Source organism: Mesoplodon densirostris, chromosome 1, assembly GCF_025265405.1.
Source record: "Mesoplodon densirostris isolate mMesDen1 chromosome 1, mMesDen1 primary haplotype, whole genome shotgun sequence".
NCBI classification, from domain to species: domain Eukaryota; kingdom Metazoa; phylum Chordata; class Mammalia; order Artiodactyla; family Ziphiidae; genus Mesoplodon; species Mesoplodon densirostris.
The window spans coordinates 207,963,241-207,983,773 of record NC_082661.1 but is presented as its reverse complement, the minus strand read 5'-3'; the positions used below and the strand labels follow the sequence as shown (position 1 = coordinate 207,983,773).

Below are 20,533 nucleotides of genomic sequence, written 5' to 3'. Positions count from 1 at the left end.
GGTACGCGGGCCTCTCACAGCTGTGGCCTCTCCCGTTGCGGAGCACAGGCTCCGGAAATGCAGGCCCAGCGGCCATGGCTCAAGGGCCCAGCCGCTCTGCGGCATGTGGGATCTTCCCGGACCAGGCACAAACCCGTGTCCCCTGCATCGGCAGGCGGACTCTCAACCACTGCGCCACCAGGGAAGCCCCTCACTTGACTTTTAAACAACCTGGGAAGGAGGTGCACTATTTACCTCTATTTTTAAATGGAAGGTAACAAGGCCAGGGAGTGGGTGGGAAGAAACATGCCCTGTTATATAGTAAGCTGTAAGGGTTTAAGTCCAGATCTATCTAGTTCTGAAGTTATTCTGTTGTTTTTTCAGTGAAGAAACTCACTGCTTAGGAATGATGTAGAGGAACTGCCATCTACTCAGGGCTCACAGTGTCGCTGAAGGTTAAGTGCCTGATGCTAACCTTCCAACTGTCGAGGTATACGCTGCGAAGACATCCAACTCTATGGATCTACCTACGGCCAGACTGACGCAGCTCCAGCAAAACAGCTAGGTGAGGGACCAGGCTCCTCACCCACGAAGTTCCCCTATTAGAAAGCCCCAGGGAACGTGGATAACTAACCACCTGAGTGACCCCGTTCCCCCTTCTGGTGCCTTTATGAAGAGTGAACCCGTGAAACCCCAGGCATCCCGCCTATGACCCTAACAAAGGCAGGGCCCCAGGTCCCTGTTCCCTCCTGCTTCTCTACTGGAGACCTCGCTGTGTGGCCCTCAGGCATGTCCTGTACCGTCCAGAACTTTTAAGCACTAAATCTTGTTTTTTTCAAAGCTCCCTGCCGGTTTCTGCTGAGGTGCACCCTCCAATCACAGTAAGAACCACAAGGGTGGGGTCCAGCCACAACACTGGCTCCAGTGGGGAGAACGCCTGCGGAGGCCGCCCCTGACCCTCCCGGCGCACAGCATCGCTATGCACAGGCTGGGACCAACACAACAGTTACCCACAGGGTATCTGCTTCAGGGCCCTATTGTTATTATTAAAATTTAAAAACCTAATGTTGCTTTAAGCATTTCATTTACTACACTTTCCCAAGCAAATCCACACAGGAATGCCGACAGGGACCAGGCAGGGAATGTGAATGAAGGAAGGTGTGGGACCACTGAATGGTCAAGTCTAAAAGGGACAGTTGCTACTTTGCTCTAGCAGACGACGCTGCCAGACCATCGCATGTTTCACGAGAAGCCAGAAATCTATGTTTTTCATGTGAAACTAGCAGATTTTTTTATGCTGACAATTAATAAGCCAATCAAACACCATTTGCAGGCCATGTAGCCCTTGGGTCATCACCTGACTTCGGGCGTTGCAAGCCCTTACAAGTGCCCTCTCCTCTCCTCCTAAGCGCCTTTCTTCAGTGTTGTTAAGCCCACAACATACTTGTCTTCAGGAACTGTAAGAAATGCTAGTGCTAAGAAAGAAAATTTGATTTCTATAATTTCTCAAGAAACGCTGCAACAAGTATAGCTCTTTACTACAAGACTTACAAAGACAAGAGGACACAGTACTTACTCTAAAGAAACGACGATGTGGTTGGAGATGGGCAAGTAATAACTCTAGAACAAAGCAAATCAAGTATACACCGGAAGGGAGAGGAAAACCTTACTGTCACAGTAGAAAGATAAGTCACTGTCAACACTGACAGTTTGGGGAATGTAGGAGGAAAAAAAAGAATGAATTCAAAAATTATTCCAAACACTCAAAAGGAAAGGAAATCAAAGGAAGAAAATCAAACTAAACTAAATAAATAGAATAAGTAAAGGCAAATCCGACTAGAAAGAAGGGAAGTACCCTGAGAACACACCAAGGCCCCCGTACCGCTGCCCTCCCGCTCCTACCAAGGCCGTAGCCCCCGTACTGCCGCCGCTCACGCTCCATGGTCTGCTTGATGACCGCCTCTCGGGCGCAGTGCCGCCGGCCCTGCCTGGCCTTGATGCTGTTGTGTAACTCAATCTGCTCCAGCTCACTGCTGAACCGATTTAAATACCTGAAAAATAAGAAAATGATCTGACTTACAGAGTCTCTGTTTGGCTTATATTAGTTCATTTAAAACATAAGCTCCCCCCCCCCCGCCAGAAAAAACACCATAATCCCCAGCCTTCGCCTGTCCCTTAAGTTTTTATATTCCTCTGAGTCCCTTACGTTCTCAGACCTCAGACCTTCTCGTGGTAACTGAACCATTTTCAAAATTCCTGTGACCACATCAAAGCCTGCCATTAAAGTGTCTGTTAAACAAACTCTGTATCCACGTTCTCAGCCACCTCCTGGACATCTCCATCTGGCTTAGCACGCCACCCCTGGACTTGCCTCCGCGCTGCCCCTAGGCGCCCCCTCCCAACCCGCTCCATCCCCTGCTACAACCATTCATCCAGCTGCCCAAGTGAGGGATGCGAGTGCCCCCCTTGACTCCTTCCCCTCTCTCCCTTTTATGCCACATTAAAGACTGGGACTTCCACCTCCTTAAAATGTCTGCACTCTTTCACTTCTCTTCACCACACTGCTCCCACCATCACCTCTTGCCTGGACTGCTTCATCAGCCTCTCAGCAGTCTCCCAGCCAAAGCCTGTCCCCTCATCCATTTTCCTCATTCCTCCAACTGTGACCTTTCTAAAGCTTAAAAATGTGACCATCTCAGGTGCTTGCTGTAACTATGTCTCCCACGGTCCTTGGATAAAGTCCAAACTCTTACACTGATATCTGAGATCTTTCATAAGCTGGTTGTTTATCCTACCTGTCACAATTCCCTCCTTGAACCTGTTATTTCAGTCTTATTAAATGTCTGGCAGATCACTAAATATGCTGCTCTCACCCCGGGCCTTTCAGATCTTGTTCTCTCTGCCTAGAGGCTCCAACTACCTCACCTCAATCTGCTAGCCCCTATCTTTAGATGTCAGTTTAGATGACATTCCTCCAGGAAGCCAAGAAACTGGGTTAACTACCACTCTGAGGCCCAGAAAGGTTACAAAGCTACTAAAATGGCTAAGCTTGTATAAGAATCCAAAGTCTTGATAACAAAGCTCATTTGCTCATCTATAAATCCCGAAGAGAACTCTGAATCTTGAAGAATCAAGCTGGGGAATTCCTGTTACTGATCCTTTGCTCATAACATGCCCAGTGTTTACCTTTCAATTAATTCACAAGCATCTCTCTTTGAATATCCTACTTTTTTGGGATCAAGATGATTTTGAAACCACTGCAGTTTTTCACCTATAACAACAAGTACCAAGACAGTTTAACACAACAAGTCATCATTCAAGCAGAGATAGTCATTATAATTTTCAACATCAATGCTGATACTGTTCAAAACAGTATCAAAATTTATTTCAAAGTTAAATATAAAGTTTTGTGTGGGCTCAAAGCTAACGAAATCAGTCTGTCAGAAATTAAATTGTCACATTTTAATTTGGGCAAGAGACAAGGGTAGGAGGGACGCTTTTCTGTATATATTTCTTATCCAGTAAGGATACAAAAAATTTAAAAAAAGAACGAACACTGTTAACAGAACATGAAGTTCTAAGTATTTATAAAGCAAAGGATAGAACTTGTCCGAAATAACAAAAATGAGAGTCTGATTAGACTAATGAAGAGGATGACATCTGCTGAACATTTAACAAGCAGCAGGCACTATGTCAAGACCTTTACAATCCTATGAGGATTATTATTATTATCTCCATTTGGAAGAGACAGGTTAAGTAACCTGTTCAGGGCCTCAAAGTTAGTAAATATCTTAAGCATACAAGATCTGCCAGATACTGTGCAGAATGACTGACATTTATTATCACGGAGCTAACAGACCTCATCCTTTACTCATCCAGATGAGTAAATCTGACCATCGGGGTGTCACTTTCAATTAGATTTCTCAATATTACAAATCAAGAAATGGCCCTACCCAGGATTACTGATAAACTGTTTAGAAATACTATTCTATTGCCTGATAAAGCATTAGAGTTAATGGTTCAAATACCTTTCATTTTGGTTATAAAGCCTAATAGCCACTCTTTTGAAATCTCAGACCTGTCACACACACAAAAAGATTGTGACACTGAGATACAGACTGAGGATGTATATATTCACATCATTAAATATGAATTGTTGTTTTCAAAATCCTTCATAATTCTAATGGTCACGGAGCTAGAATTAAACTTGAGAGAGAAAGACAGAGAGAGACAGGAAGGGGGGATGGATAAAAACAGGTAGGTAGGTACTAAACAGTTTCTAGAAAACTGAGCTAGATATTATTAACACTATTTGTTCTCAGTTTAATGACTGATTTTACTTTGTTTTGATCAAGTCTGGTAGAGAAAATTCACTTAGATAAAAATAGCATTTTACTAAGAGAGTCAAAAGAAAATAGGTATAGAGAAGAACTTCAAATAAGTATATCCACTTACCAATAAGGTTGAGACGCAACGCCTTTTCATTCTTTAGTCTTGGGAGAAAAAGTGTGTATGTGTTAGAAAACTTCCAAAGCAAGTTTTAAAAATCTGTCAAAAACAACAAAAACTACCCAAAGAACCTTAATTCAAAGATCATTCTTTTATGCATATGAAATTAATTTTTAAAAATTATTTTATTTATTTATTTGGTTGCACTGGGTCTTAGCTGGAGCAGGCGGGCTCCTTAGCTGCGGTATGTGTGCTCCTTAGTGGTGGCATGCGAACTCTTAGTTGCGGCATGCATGTGGGATCTAGTTCCCTGACCAGGGATCAAACCCAGGCCCCCTGCATTGGGAGCACAGAGTCCTAACCACTGGACCACCAGGGAAGTCCCGAAATTAATTTTTTTTAATGAAGAAACATTGAATACCATGCTTCTTTTAAATCACTGGAACAAAATGTTGTTAAAAATTTTTTCCTGCTCTGCAATGACTAAATGATACTTATAAAACAAACTGGTTTTGAGAACACAAAAGAAATCTTGATTATATTTTGTAATATGCAGAATACTTGTGCACAAAAGAATAATGAGGACCTTCTAGAAGACTGAGTGCTGCCACCAAGACCAAAACGCATCATTATCAGCTTTTAAACTTCAACAGGAACAAAAGAATGTTTACTTTTCATCAATTTGATAAGAATTATAACAAAGAAAAAGAACTCATTTACTCTAAAAAAATTGGTCTAGGTGATATATGCCTCCTCTATTTTTGTTATTCTTAATTCTAATTCATTCAGAAAAGACCTTTGGATACTAGTTTTTGCAACACTTTATGCTAGCCACTAGGGATACAGCAATGAAGAAAAATAAATCCACTGTCCCTGCCCTAACAAAGCAGACCAGATTTACCCTCCCACTTAAAACAATTAGAAAACTGGAGAACTAAAATGAAGCCTTTTTAATAAAAACTTTTTAGCCACAGAATGGAGAAAATATTCACAGAACAAATAACATACCTGCATTAAGAATATACAAATAGTTCTTACTACTTAACAACAGACAAAATTCAAAACCAAAAGGAAAAAGATTTTAACAGACTTTTCATCAAAGACATAAAAGTGAACAAAAAGCACATAAAAATATATCATCAGTCATAAAGAAATACAAATTAAAACCACACTGAGATACTACTGTACACCTACTAGATTGGCTAAAATCTGTTTTAAAACTGAAAATACAACATGTTTGAGAGGAAATGCAGTGAATGTAACTCTTACACATCACTGGTGAAAAAATAAAATGGTACCATCACTGCAGATAATTTTTTATATACTTAAACATTATCCCCACCACATGACTTCATTCTTTTAAACAATTTCTTAAAAACTCAGCTTCTTATTTACTTAAACATATATCTTCTGTATGACCCAGCAATTCCAGTTCTAAGAACTGAAAGAAAAATGTCTGATGTCCACAGAAACACCCATACACGAATGTTCATGGCAGCTTTATCAAAATGTAACAGCAGGGTTGATAATCTTTGCTTAAATGTCAGCTAATAACAAACTAGGCTTTGAGGGCCATGTGTTTGGTCTGTCGTAACTACTCATCTCTGCCACTGTAGCCTCAAAGCAGCTGCAAACAACGTGAAAGGAATGGGCATAGCTGCTTTCCAATAAAACAAACTTTAAAAAAAATAAAAACAGGTGGATGGCCACGTAGTTTGCAGACCCTGAAAAGAGCCAAAAACTATAAACAATCCAAATGACCATCAACAGGTAAATGGATTAAAAAACTGCATATCCATACAATGGAACACTACTCAGTAATAAAAGAGAAAGACAACGAATTTCACAAACATTATAATTGAAAAAATCTGGCACAAAAATTACATACAGTATGATTCCATTTACATGAAACACTACGGAAGACAAATCTCATCTACCAAAATAAAGAGCAAATCAACAGGTACCCAAGGCTATAGGCAGAGAGCTGAGACTTGACCGGGAAGAGCTTTGGGGAGGATGAAAACGCACTATATGTACACTGATCACAGTGGTTATACCACGTATTGCTAAAACCCAGACGATGTACACTTCAAATATGTCTACTTTGTCGTATCTTGTTTATACCGCAGGGAAGAGTCTAGTTAGAAGTCAAGTTTGCTACAGTTCTGAATGAACGCACTGGGGGCCTGAACTACAGTGGGGTGGAGCTAGGATGAAGAAGAGAAATCTGAGACTAATTCTCAAAAACAGCTGTTTCCTAGATTCTTACCCATTATGCTTAGCTTCTATTACTTTTCCATATTAAATAATCTTCATTTGCTATCTAGAGTTCTTTGCTACATACCCAATGGGACAAAATACGAGAGTAGTACACAGCAACAAGATGTCACTACTTTGAGAAGTCATAAAATAAAGCTAAAATCATGATACAGAATAACTATTTGCTGCCTATAAACTGTGCACCACTTGAAATGTGCTAGTCTTCAAACCACACTAGTTTCTATTAACAGGAACAGAAGCAGTATTTCATATAGTCCTAAATCATAGCATTCAAATGCTCAAGATGAAGAACGTTTGGTTCTTACTCTGTGCTGCTATTCACACCTGCAGTATCTTCAGGTAATGAGACTCCACCTCTAAGAGTCTACCTGATGAATCCAGCAGCTCTGCGCCCTAACAATATCCTCCCCCTGATCCTCCCCCACCTCTCTCACTCCCTAAAAATAAATCTTAGGAAGTAGCACAAAGAACCCTGGATTCTCTGTTAAAGAACAGAGACCAGACCCTCCGGCTGCCTGGCTACCCTTCCTCCTTACAACACCAAGTACCTTTGGCAGGCAGGCACTACCAGGACGGGGTGATATCTAAGATGGTCCCCACTGCCCATTCTTGCTGGTTTGATACTCACGCCCCTCTCCTCCCTGAGCGTGGCTGGACCTAATGACTCATTTCTAACAAATAAAATAGTGCAACAGTGATGGATGTCACTTAGAAATGACGTTACAAACGTTGTCTTCTCTCTTTTTTTTTTTTAAAACTGAGCCAGTAAACGGCGCCTTTATTCTGAGGCTGAGCAGCAACGTACTCCCTCCCTTCTAACTGCTCCGTCCTCCATTCGGGGGGAGGTAGGGGAGGGAGACAGGCAGCCGCCCCTCCTCTTCCCTCCCACCCTCCCAGGGTTCACTATCACCCCTCTCTAAAACCACCCTCCTCTCTTGAAAGCTCTTTTCCCCACCAGAGTCCCTAAAGGCCGGGCAAGGCTAACCCCCGCTTCTGCAGGAGGCAGAGCTGATGCTGCAGGAGTAAGAACTGGGGCGGCCCCACCTCTTTCCTCCACAGCCGCTCACTGGGAAGCTGTGTGTGTCGGGTGGTGGGGGGTACAGGCGCTTGGAAGACCCTGCGGACCGCCTCCCACCCGGGCCTCTTCTAACCAGCACAGTCTTTTCAAAGCACGGCGGGAAAGGGGCACGGGGTGGAGAAGGACAAAGGGCCCTTCTTGAAGAGAGCTGTAGAGAGGGGCAAAGGGGCTCCCAGCCCAGTGGGGGCCCATGGGGTGGGGAAGGCGGAGAACTGGCAGCAGGCCCCAGAGCCTGAGCTGGGGGTCAGCCCTGGGGACGCGGGCTGGGTCAAGGGCGGCTCACCTCCCCGGCTCGGGGCTCCTTCCGATCCAGACCCTGTGACACCAATGCCCACCATTTCCTTCGCCTTCTTCCCCAGCACTGATGGCCGTTGGTGGCGGCTGTCATGAAGGACCCTGCAGGCATCTGGCTGGAACTGTCACCCCCTCTCGCTCTATCTCAGAGCCTTTGCTCTGGAGGACACATGCTGCCATGTGGTGAGTAGCTCACGTGGTGAGGAACTGATGTCTCCGGCCAACAGCTGCCACAACAGGTCTGTCGACCACCATGTAAATAGCCTGGAAGCAAAACCTCTCCCTATCAAGCTCTGCGATGATGCGGCCCCAGCCGACACCTTGACTGTAACCTTGCGAGAGACCCTGAGCCCGAAGCACCCAGTTAAGTGGCTCTGGGATTCCTGACAAAGAAACTGTTTTTGTTTCAAGCTGCTGAGTAAAGCAGTAGCTGCTAACTGCTATTTCTTTCTAAGAAGTCACAGGCACCTGACGTTCAAGGCAAGTCCTGCTGGTACCTCTTCTATCATCTTGCTTACAGCTGCCACTACAGTCTGAGTACCTTGTCACCAACCATCTTTTGGAAATATGCAATTCACCATTTGTGTCTTGCTGGAAGTACTGCCCTAAGGCAGGGACATGAGCAGCATTCCAAGATGCTGTTTGTGACCACGCTCCCACCTAACTGAACAGGATGCATGGTCACTGATGCTGCTCCTCTGACAAGTGTGGCCTGTTCATAAAATGTTAGATACTATTAAAACTGTACATCTGTTTGCTTCTGGGGCCATGACTGCTACATTGATGACTTCTTTAAAATAAATTAAGAAAAAAAGAGAAAGCTCAGTCTGTTTAGAACATCACCCAAGCACAAAAAATTAAATATTTTTCAACTCTGTACTATTAAGATAGAACCTTGGCCAACAACAGAACTTCTTTAGGACAAGTTTTATATATGAGATTAGCATGTTGTTCTGCTTTACCCTTAGGTAATTTTTCTGTAATGCTGACTGTAAATCAACATTAAATCAGTGCATAAGATCCTGAATATAACTAACAACATACAAACATCACAAGTATTTACAATGAACTGAAGTACTTAATCATATTCTAAAGCGTTACTTCCTAAAATACTGCACGTATACCACTAGTACTATGTAAGGTAATTTTAGGTAGTTCATATACACAGGATTAAATAATCTTTAATCAAATGGTAAGCAAGTTACTTTTCCCGTCATTTTCGTTGCACCCTTTCCGATTACATTAAGGAGAAAACTTAGTTTAATGTTAGTTCATTTTACAAGTCTTCCAACCTTTGCCAAATCTTTCCTCCAAAAATAAGCAAACAAGCCTCAAGCTCAAACCACTCGGGGAAGACAATAGTATCTACTTGGTTTTAACAGAGATAAAATGTCTCCTTTAAAAACAATATTTGAGGGAAAATTTTTTTTTTTTTTTTTTTTTTTTTCTGTACGCGGGCCTCTCACTGCTGTGGCCTCTCCCGTTGCGGAGCACAGGCTCCGGACACACAGGCTCCGCGGCCATGGCTCGCGGGCCCAGCCGCTCCGCGGCACGTGGGATCCTCCGGGATCGGGGCACGAACCCGTGTCCCCTGCATCGGCAGGCGGACTCTCAACCACTGCGGGAAAATTATTTTTAAAGAACATAATTAAAGAATACTATACATCAGTGCCTAAACCAGCAGCAACAGCATCAATATTACTGGAAACTTGTCAGAAATGCAACATCCTGGCCCTGTCCCAGACCTTCTGAATGGAAACCTCTAGGAATGAGGCCCAAAAAACTATTTTAATACACCTTACAGGTGCATCTCATGTATACCAAAGTTTGTGAAATACTGATATAGGTGATAGCAAAATGATGTAAGTAGTATATCATGTCAAAAAGATACAGAAAAGAGAGGACCTCAAGATGGCACGGGAGTAAGACGTGGAAATCACCTTCCTCTCCACAAATACATCAGAAATACATCTACACGTGGAGCAACTCCTACAGAACACCTACTGAACGCTGGCAGAAGACCTCAGACCTCCCAAAAGGCAAGAAACTCCCCACACGTACCTGGGTAGGGCAAAAGAAAAAAGAAACAACAGAAACAAAAGAATAGGGACGGGACCTGCACCAGTGGGAGGGAGCCGTGAAGGAGGAAAGGTTTCCACACACTATGAGGCCCTTCGCGGGTGGAGACTGCGGGTGGCTAAGGTGGGGAGCTTCAGAGCCACAGAGGAGAGCGCAGCCACAGGGGTGCGGAGGGCAAAGCGGAGAGATTCCCGCACAGAGGATCAGTGCCGACTGGCACTCACCAGCCCGAGAGGCTTGTCTGCTCGCCCGCCGGGGCAGGCGGGGCTGGGAGCTGAGGCTCAGGCTTCGGTCAGAGCGCAGGGAGAGGACTGGGGTTGGCGGTGTGAACACAGCCTGAAGGGGGATAGTGCGCCACGGCTGGCCGGGAGGGAGTCCGGGGAAAAGGTCTGGACCTGCCGAAGAGGCAAGAGACCATTGTTTCAGGGTACATGAGGAGAGGGGATTTAGAGCACCGCCTAAATGACCTCCAGAGATGGGCATCAGCCACGGCTATCAGCGTGGACACCAGAAATGGGCATAAGACGCTAAGACTGCTGCTGCAGCCAAGAAGCCTGTGTGCAAGCACAGGTCACTATCCACACCTCCCCTCCCAGGGAGCCTGTGCAGCCCGCCACTGCCAGAGTCCCAGGATCCAGGGACAACTTCCCCGGGAGAACGCACGGCGCGCCTCAGGCTGGTGCAAGGTCATGCAAGATTCTGCCACCACAGGCTCACCCCACATTCCTTGCCCCACCCTCTCCCAGGCATGAGTGAGCCAGAGCCCCCGAATCAGCTGCTCCTTTAAATCCCTCCTATCTGAGCGAACAGATGCCAGAGGGGGACTTAAATGCAGAGACGGGGCCAAACCCAAAGCTGAACCCCCGGAGCTGTGCAAACAAAGAAGAGAAAGGGAAATTTCTCCCAGCAGCCCCAGGAGCAGCGGATTAAATTTCCACCATCAACTTGATGTACCTTGCATCTGTGGAATACCTGAATAGACAACGAATCAGCCCAAAATGAGGAGGTGGACTTTGGGAGCAACTGTAGACTTGGGGTTTGCTGTACGTGAGGGATCAGTTTTGATTTTTATGTTTATTTTAGTTTAGTTTTCAGCACTTGTTAACGTTGGTGGATTTGTTTATTGGTTTGGATGCTCTTCTTTTTACTACTTTCTTACTTTTATTATTTTAATATTATTTTTTAAATTTTTTATTTTAATAACTTTATTTTACTTACTTATTTTCTACTTTCTTTCTTTTTTTCTCTCCCTTTCTCTAAGCTGTGTAGCTCACAAGATCCTGGTGCTCCAGCTGGCTGACAGGCCTGAGCCTCGGAGGTGGGAGAGCCAAGCTCAGGACATTGGTCCACCAGAGACCGCATAGCACCACATAATATCAACTGGCGAGAGCTCTCCAAGAGATCGATGTCTCAATATTAAGACCCAGCTCCACTCAATGACCAGCAAGCTACAGTGCTGGACACCCTATGACAAACAACTAGCAAGACAGGAACACAACCCCACCCATTAGCAGGGAGGCTGCCTAAAATCATAATAAGTTCACAGACACCCCAAAACACACCACGAGACGTGGACCTGCCCACCAGAAAGACAAGGTACAGCCTCATCCACCAGAACACAGGCACTAGTCCCCTCCACCAAGAAGCCTACACAACCCACTGAACCAACCTTGCCCACTGGGGGCAGACACCAAAAACAACGGGAACTAGGAACCTGCAGCCTGTGAACAGGAGACTCCAAACACAGTAAGTTAAGCAAAATGAGAAGACAGAGAAACACACAGCAGATGAAGGAGCAAGGTAAAAACCCACCGGACCAAACAAATGAAGAGGAAACAGGCAGTCTACCTGAAAAAGAATTCAGAATAATGACAGTAAAGATGACCGAAAATCTTGTAAACGGAACAGAGAAAACACAATAACGTTTAACAAGGACCTAGAACTAGAGAGCAAACAAACAATGATGAACAACACAATAAATTAAATTAAAAATTCTCTAGAAGGAATCATCATCAGAATAACTGAGGCAAAAGAACGGATAACTGACTTGGAAGACAAAACAGTAAAAATAACTACTGCAGAGCAGAATAAAGAAAAGAAAGAATGAAAAGAATTGAAGACAGTCTCAGAGACTTCTGGGACAACATTAAATGCACCAACATTTGAATTATAAGGGTCCCAGAAGAAGAAGAGAAAAAGAAAGGGAATGAGAAAATATTTGAAGAGATTAGAGTTGAAAACTTCCCTAATATGGGAAAGGAAATAGGCAATCAAGTCCAGGAACCATAGAGAGTCCCATAAAGAATAAATCCAAGGAGAGAAAAGCCAAAACACTAATCAAACTATCAAAAATTAAATACAAAGAAAAATATTAAAAGCAGCAAGGGAAAAACAACAAATAACATACAAGGCAATCCCCATAAGGTGAACAGCAGATCTTTCAGCAGAAACTCTGCAAGCCAGAAGGGACTGGCAGGACATATTTAAAGTGATGAAAGGGTAAAACCTACAACTAAGATTACTCTACCTACCAAGGATCTGATTCAGATTGGATGGAGAAATTAAAACCTTTACCAACAAGCAAAAGCTAAGAGAATGCAGCACCACCAAACCAGCTTTAAAACAAATGCTAAAGGAATTTCTCTAGGCAGAAAAAACAAAAGAAGGAAAAGACCTACAATAACAAACCCAAAATAATTAAGAAAATGGCTACAGAAACATACATATCGATAATTACTTTCAATGTAAACAAATTAAATACTCCAACCAAAAGACACAGACTGGCTGAATGGATACAAAAACAAGACCCGTATATGTGCTGTCTACAAGAGACCCACTTCAGATCTAGGGACACATACAGACTGAAAGTGAGGGGATGGTAAAACATATTCCATGCAAATGGAAATCAAAAGAAACCTGGAGTAGCCATTATCATATCAGACAAAATAGACTTTAAAATAAAGACTATTACAAGAGACAAACAAGAGCCCAAAAAGGACACTACATAATGATCAAGGGATCAATCCAAGAAGAAAATGTAACAACTGTAAACATTTATGCACCCAACATAGGAGCACCTCAATACATAAGGCAAATGCTAACAGCCATAAAAGGGGAAATCGAAAGTAACGCAATCATATTAGGGGACTTTAACACCCTACATTCACCAATGGACAGATCAACCAAAATGAAAATAAATAAGGAAACACAAGCTTTAAATAATACATTCGACAAGATAGACTTATTGATATTTATAGGACATTCCATCCAAAAAAGCCAGAATACATTTTCTTCTCAAATGCTCATGAAACATCCTCCAGGATAGATCATATCTTGGGTCACAAATCAAGCCTTGGTAAATTTAAGAAAATTGAAATTGTATCAAGTATCTTTTCCGACCACAACTCTATGAGACTAAATATCAATTAAAGGAAAAAAACTGTAAAAAATAGAAATAAACGGAGGCTAAACAATACGTTACTAAATAATCAAGGTATTATTGAAGAAATGAAAGAGGAAATCAAAAAATACCTAGAAACAAACGACAATGAAAACAACACGATCCAAAACCTATGGGATGTAACAAAGCAGTTCTAAGAAGGAAGTTTATAGCAATACAATCCTATCTCAAGAAACAAGAAAAATCTCAAATAAACAACCTCAGCTTACACTTAAAGCAATTATAGAAAGAAGAACAAAAAACCCCAAAGTTAGCAGAAGGAAATAAATCATAAAGATCAGATCAAAAATAAAGGAAAAGAAGTGAAGGAAACGACCACAAAGATCAGTAAAACTAAAGGCCGGTTCTTTGTGGAAACAAACAAAATTGACAAACTATCAGCCAGACTCATCAAGATAAAAAGGGAGAAAACTCAAATCAACAGAATTAGAAATGAAAACGAAGTAACAACTGACACTGCAGAAATACAAAGGATCATGAGAGATTACTACAAGCAACTCTATGCCAATAAAATGGAAAACCTAGAAGAAATGGACAAACTCTTAAAAAAGCACAACCTTCTGAGGCTGAACCAGGAAGAAATAGAAAACATAAACAGACCAATCACAAGCACTGATATTGAAACTTTGATTAAAAATCTTCCAACAAACAAAAGCCCAGGACCAGATGGCTTCACAGGTGAATTCTATCAAACATTTAGAGAAGAGCTAACACCTAGCCTTCTCAAACATTTCCAAAATATAGCAGAGGAAGGAACACTCCCAAATTCATTCTACGAGGCCACCATCACCCTGATACCAAAACCACACAAGGATGCCACAAAGAAAGAAAACTACAGGCCAATATCACTGATGAACATAGATGCAAAGATCCTCAACAAAATACTAGCAAACAGAATCCAACAGCACATTAAGAGGATCATACACCATGATCAGGTGGGGTTTATTCCACGAATGCAAGGATTCTTCAATATACGCAAATCAATCAATGTGATACACCATATTAACAAATTGAAGGAGAAAAACCATATGATCATCTCAACAGATGCAGAGAAAGCTTTCAACAAAATTCAACACCCATTTATGATAAAAACCCTGCAGAAAGCAGGCACAGAGGGAACTTCTGTCTACATAATAAAGGCCATATATAACAAACACACAGCCAACATTGTCCTCAATGGTGAAAAATTGAAAGCATTTCCACTAAGATCAGGAACAAGACAAGGTGGCCCACTCTCACCACTCTTATTCAACATAGTTTTGCAAGTTTTAGCCACAGCAGCACAGAAGAAAAGGAAATAAAAGGAATCCAAATCGGAAAAGAAGACATAAAGCTGTCACTGTTTGCAGATGACATGATACTATACATAGAGAATCCTAAAGATGCTACAAAAAAGCTACTACAACTAATCAATGAATTTGGTAAAGTAGCAGGATACAAAATTAACGCACAGAAACCTCTGGCATTCCTATACACTAATGATGAAACATCTGAAAGTGAAATCAAGAAAACACTCCCATTTACCATTGCAACAACAAAAAAAATAAAATATCTAGGAATAAACCTGCCTAAGGAGACAAAAGACCTGTATGCAGAAAATTATAATACACCGATGAAAGAAATTAAAGATGATACAAAGAGATGGAGAGATATACCATGTTCTTGAATTGGAAGAATCAACACTGTGAAAATGACTCTATTACCCAAAGCAATCTACAGATCCAATGCAATCCCTATCAAACTACCACTGGCATTTTTCACAGAACTAGAACAAAACATTTCACAATTTGTATGGAACACAAAAGAGCCCTAATAGCCAAAGCAATCTTGAGAAAGAAAAACAGAGCTGGAGAAATCAGGCTCCCTGACTTCAGACTATACTACAAAGCTACAGTAATCAAGACAGTATGGTACTGGCACAAAAACAGAAAGACAGGTCAATGGAACAGGATAGAAAGGCCAGAGATAAACCCACGCACATATGGTCATCTTATATTTGATAAAGGAGGCAGGAATGTACAGTGGAGAAAGGACAGCCTCTTCAATAAGTGGTGCTGGGAAAACTGGACAGGGACATGTAAAAGTATGAGATTAGATCACTCTCTAACACCATACACAAAAATAAGGTCAAAGTGGACTAAAGACCTAAATGTAAGGCCAGAAACTATCAAACTGTTAGAGGAGAACACAGGCAGAACACTCTATGACATAAATCACAGCAAGATCCTTTTTGACCCACCTCCTAGAGAAATGGAAATAAAAACAAAAATAAACAAATGGGACCTAATGAAACTTAAAAGCTTTTGCACAGCAAAAGAAACCTTAAACCAGATGAGAAGACAACCCTCAGAATGGGAGAAAATATGTGCAAATGAAGCAACTGACAAAGGATTAATCTCCAAAATTTACAAGCAGATCATGCAGCTCAATATCAAAATAACAAACAACCCAATCCAAAAACGGGCCAAAGACCTAAACAGACATTTCTCCGAAGAAGATATACAGATTGCCAACAAACACATGAAAGGATGCTCAACATCACTAATCATTAGAGAAATGCAAATGAAAACTACAAGGAGGTATCACCTCACACCAGTCAGAATTGCCAGTATCAAAAAATACACAAACAATAAATGCTGGAGAGGGTGTGGAGAAAAGGGAACCCTCTTGCACTGTTGGTGGGAATGTAAATTGATACAACCACTATGGAGAACAGTATGGAGGTCCCTTAAAAAACTACAAATAGAACTACCATATGACCCAGCAATCCCAGTACTGGGCACATACCCTGAGAAAACCATAATTCAAAAAGAGTCACGTACCACAGTGTTCATGGCAGCTCTATTTACAATAGCCAGGACATGGAAGCAACCTAACTGTCCAACGACAGATGAGCGGATAAAGATGTGGCACATATATACAATGGAATATTACTCAGCCATAAAAAGAAATGGACTTATTTGTAGTGAGGTGGATGGACGTGGAATCTGTCATCTGTCATACAGAGTGAAGTAAGCGAGAAAGAGAAAAACAAATACCATACGCTAACACGTATATATGGAATGTAAAAAAAAAAAAAAGGTTCTGAAAAACCTAGGGGCAGAACAGGAATAAAGATGCAGACATAGAGAAGGATTAAGGACACAGGGAGGCGGAAAGGTAAGCTGGGATGAAGTGAGAGAGAAGCATTGACATATATACACTACCAAATGTAAAACAGATAGCTAGTGAGAAGCAGCTGCATAGCACAGGGAGATCAGCTCAGTGCTTTGTGACCATCTAGATGGGTGGTATAGGGAGGGCGGGAGGAAGACGCAAGAGGGAGGGGATGTGGGATATGAGTATATGTGTAGCTGATTGACTTTGTTATACAGCAGAAACTAACATAACAATATAAAGCAATCATACTCCAATAAACATGTTAAAAAAACAAAAAATTCATGAAAGTGATACATAGATGACAAATGTTTGAAAACTACTGTTTTAAAACAATATTATTCTAATAACCCTTAATGTACAAAAAAAGACCCTCCCTTACAAAAAAGAAAGAAAATTCGAGTTTACTATCATAGCACTTGACTATTCTTTTCAAGAAAACTTCTAGCCAAATCACTATGAAACAGCTAACCCCTACTGGTCTTGGCCAAGGAATCAATATATAACAATGAAAGTGCTGGTTTCTATCACCTAGTATGCAAATGTATGTAGCATTCATTAAAATGCTAAGGCTGGGGTGCGGGAGGAGAGGGGATTAAGAGCGCTGCTTAAAGGAGGCTCAGAGACGGGCGTGAGCCGCGGCTAAAAGCACGGAACCCAGAGACGGGCATGAGACGCTAAGGCTGCTGCTGCCGCAACCAAGAAGCCTGTGTGCGAGCAAAGGTCACTATCCACAGCCCCCTTCCGGGGAGCCTGTGCAGCCTGCCACTGCCAGGGTCCCGGGATCCAGGGACAACTTACCCGGGACAACACACGGCACGCCTCAGGATGCTGCAACGTCATGCCGGCCTCTGCCGCCGCAGGCTCGCCCCGCATCCGCACACCTCCCTCCCCCCCGGCCTGTGTCAGCCAGAGCCCCCGATTCAGCGGCTCCTTAAACCCCGTCCTGTCTGAGCAAAGAACAGACGCCCTCCGGCGACCTACACGCAGCGACGGGGCCAAATCCAAAGCTGTGCCCCGGGAGCTGTGCGAACAAAGAAGAGAAAAGGAAATCTCTCCCAGCAGCCTCAGAAGCAGCGGATTAAAGCTCCAAAATCAACTTGATGTACCCTGCATCTGTGGAATACCTGAATAGACAACAAATCATCCCAAACTGACCATGTAGATGAAAGGCTCTCGGTGCTGCAGCCAGGAGTCAGTGCTGTGCCTCTGAGGTGGGAGAGCCAACTTCAGGACACTGGTCCACAAGAGACCTCCAGCTCCACATAATATCAAATGGCGAAAATCTCCCAGAGATCTCCATCTCAACACCAGCACCCAGCTTCACTCAATGACCAGCAAGCTACAGTGCTGGACACCCTATGACAAACAACTAGCAAGACAGGAACACAACCCCACCCATTAGCAGAGAGGCTGCCTAAAATCATAATAAGTCCACGGACACCCCAAAACACACCATCAGACATGGACCTACCCACCAGAAAGACAAGATCCAGCCTCATCCACCAGAACACAGGCACTAGTCCCCTCCACCAGGAAGCCTACACAACCCACTGAACCAACCTTAGCCACTGGGGACAGATACCAAAAACAATGGGAACTACGAACCTGCAGCCTGCAAAAAGGAGACCCCAAACACAGTAAGATAAGCAAAATGAGAAGACACAAAAACACACAGCAGGTGAAGAAGCAAGGTAAAAACCCACCAGACCTAACAAATGAAGAGAAAATAGGCAGTCTACCTGAAAAAGAATTCAGAATAATGATAGTAAAGATGATCCAAAATCCTGGAAATAGAACAGAGAAAATGCAAGAAACATTTAATAAAGACCTAGAAGAACTAAAGATGAAACAAGCAACGATGAACAACACAATAAATGAAATTAAAAATACTCTAGATGGGATCAATAGCAGAATAACTGAGGCAGAAAAACGCATAAGTGACCTGGAAGATAAAATAGTGGAAATAACTACTGCAGAGCAGAAGAAAGAAAAAAGAATGAAAAGAACCGAGGACAGTCTCAGAGACCTCTGGGACAACATTAAACGCACCAACATTCGAATTATAGGGGTTCCAGAAGAAGAGAAAAAGAAAGGGACTGAGAAAAATATTTGAAGAGATTACAGTTGAAAACTTCCCTAATATGGGAAAGGAAATAGTTAATCAAGTCCAGGAGGCACAGAGAGTCCAATACAGGATAAATCCAAGGAGAAATATGCCAAGACACATATTAATCAACTGTCAAAAATTAAATACAAAGAAAACATATTAAAAGCAACAAGGGAAAAACAACAAATAACACACAAGGAAATCCCCATAAGGTTAACGGCTGATCTTTCAGCAGAAACTCTGCAAGCCAGAAAGGACTGGCAGGACATATTTAAAGTGATGAAGGAGAAAAACCTGCAGCCAAGATTACTCTACCCAGCAAGGATCTCATTCAGATTTGATGGAGAAATTAAAACCTTTACAGACAAGCAAAAGCTGAGAGAGTTCAGCACCACCAAACCAGCTTTACAACAAATGCTAAAGGAACTTCTCTAGGCAAGAAACACAAGAGAAGGAAAAGACCTACAATAATGAACCCAAAACAATTAAGAAAATGGGAATAGGAACATACATATCGATAATCACCTTAAATGTAAATGGACTAAATGCTCCCACCAAAAGACACAGAGTGGCTGAATGGATACAAAAACAAGACACATATATATGCTGTCTACAAGAGACCCACTTCAGACCTAGAGACACATACAGACTGAAAGTGAGGGAATGGAAAAAGATATTCCATGCAAATGGAAACCAAAGGAAAGCTGGAGTAGCCATTCTTGTATCAGACAAAATAGACTTTAAAATAAAGACTACTAGAAGAGACAAAGAAGGACACTACAAAATGATCAAGGGATCAATCCAAGAAGAAGATATAACAATTGTAAATACTTATGCACCCAACATAGGAGCACCTCAGTACATAAGGCAAATACCAACAGCCATAAAAGCGGAAATCGACAGTAACACATTCATAGTACGGGACTTTAACACCCCACTTTCACCAATGGACAGATCATCCAAAATGAAAAAAAATAAGGAAACACAAGCTTTAAAGGATACATTCAACAAGATGGACTTAATTGATATTTATAGGACATTCCATCCAAAAACAACAGAACACACATTTTTCTCAAGTGCTCATGGAAAATTCTCCAGGACAGATCATATCTTGGGTCACAAATCAAGCCTCGGTAAATTTAAGAAAACTGAAATTGTATCAAGTATCTTTTCTGACCACAACACTATGAGACTAGCTATCAATTACAGGAAAAGATCTGAAAAAAAATACAACCACATGGAGGCTAAACAATACACTACTTACTAACGAGGTGATCACTGAAGAAATCAAAGAGGAAATCAAAAAATACCTAGAAACAAACGACGATGGAGGCATGACGACCCAAAACCTATGGAATGCAGCAAAAGCAGTTCTAAGAGGGAAGTTTATAGCAATACAATCCTACCTTAAGAAACAGGAAACATCTCGATTAAACAACCTAACCTTGCACCTAAAGCAATTAGAGAAAAAAGAACAAAAAACCCCCAAAGTTAGCAGAAGGAAAGAAATCATAAAAATCAGATAAGAAATAAATGAAAAAGAAATGAAGGAAACGATAGCAATGATCAATAAAACTAAAAGCTGGCTCTTTGAGAACATAAACAGAATTGATAAACCATTAGCCAGACTCATCAAGAAAAAAAGAGA

General features: G+C 42.1%; 1 protein-coding gene across 1 annotated transcript in view; it reads right to left on the bottom strand.

Annotated features, from left to right (window-relative positions):
• Positions 1-20,533, bottom strand: part of TMA16 (translation machinery associated 16 homolog) — a 42,554-nt gene that overhangs the window by 4,977 nt on the left and 17,044 nt on the right. Inside the window, exons 3-5 of the mRNA XM_060114813.1 lie at positions 4,435-4,472; positions 3,166-3,250; positions 1,882-2,030 (exon numbers count right to left, since the gene is read on the bottom strand). Coding sequence (XP_059970796.1) covers positions 1,882-2,030; positions 3,166-3,250; positions 4,435-4,472 — 272 coding nt within the window. The remainder of the gene's footprint in view (positions 1-1,881; positions 2,031-3,165; positions 3,251-4,434; positions 4,473-20,533) is intronic.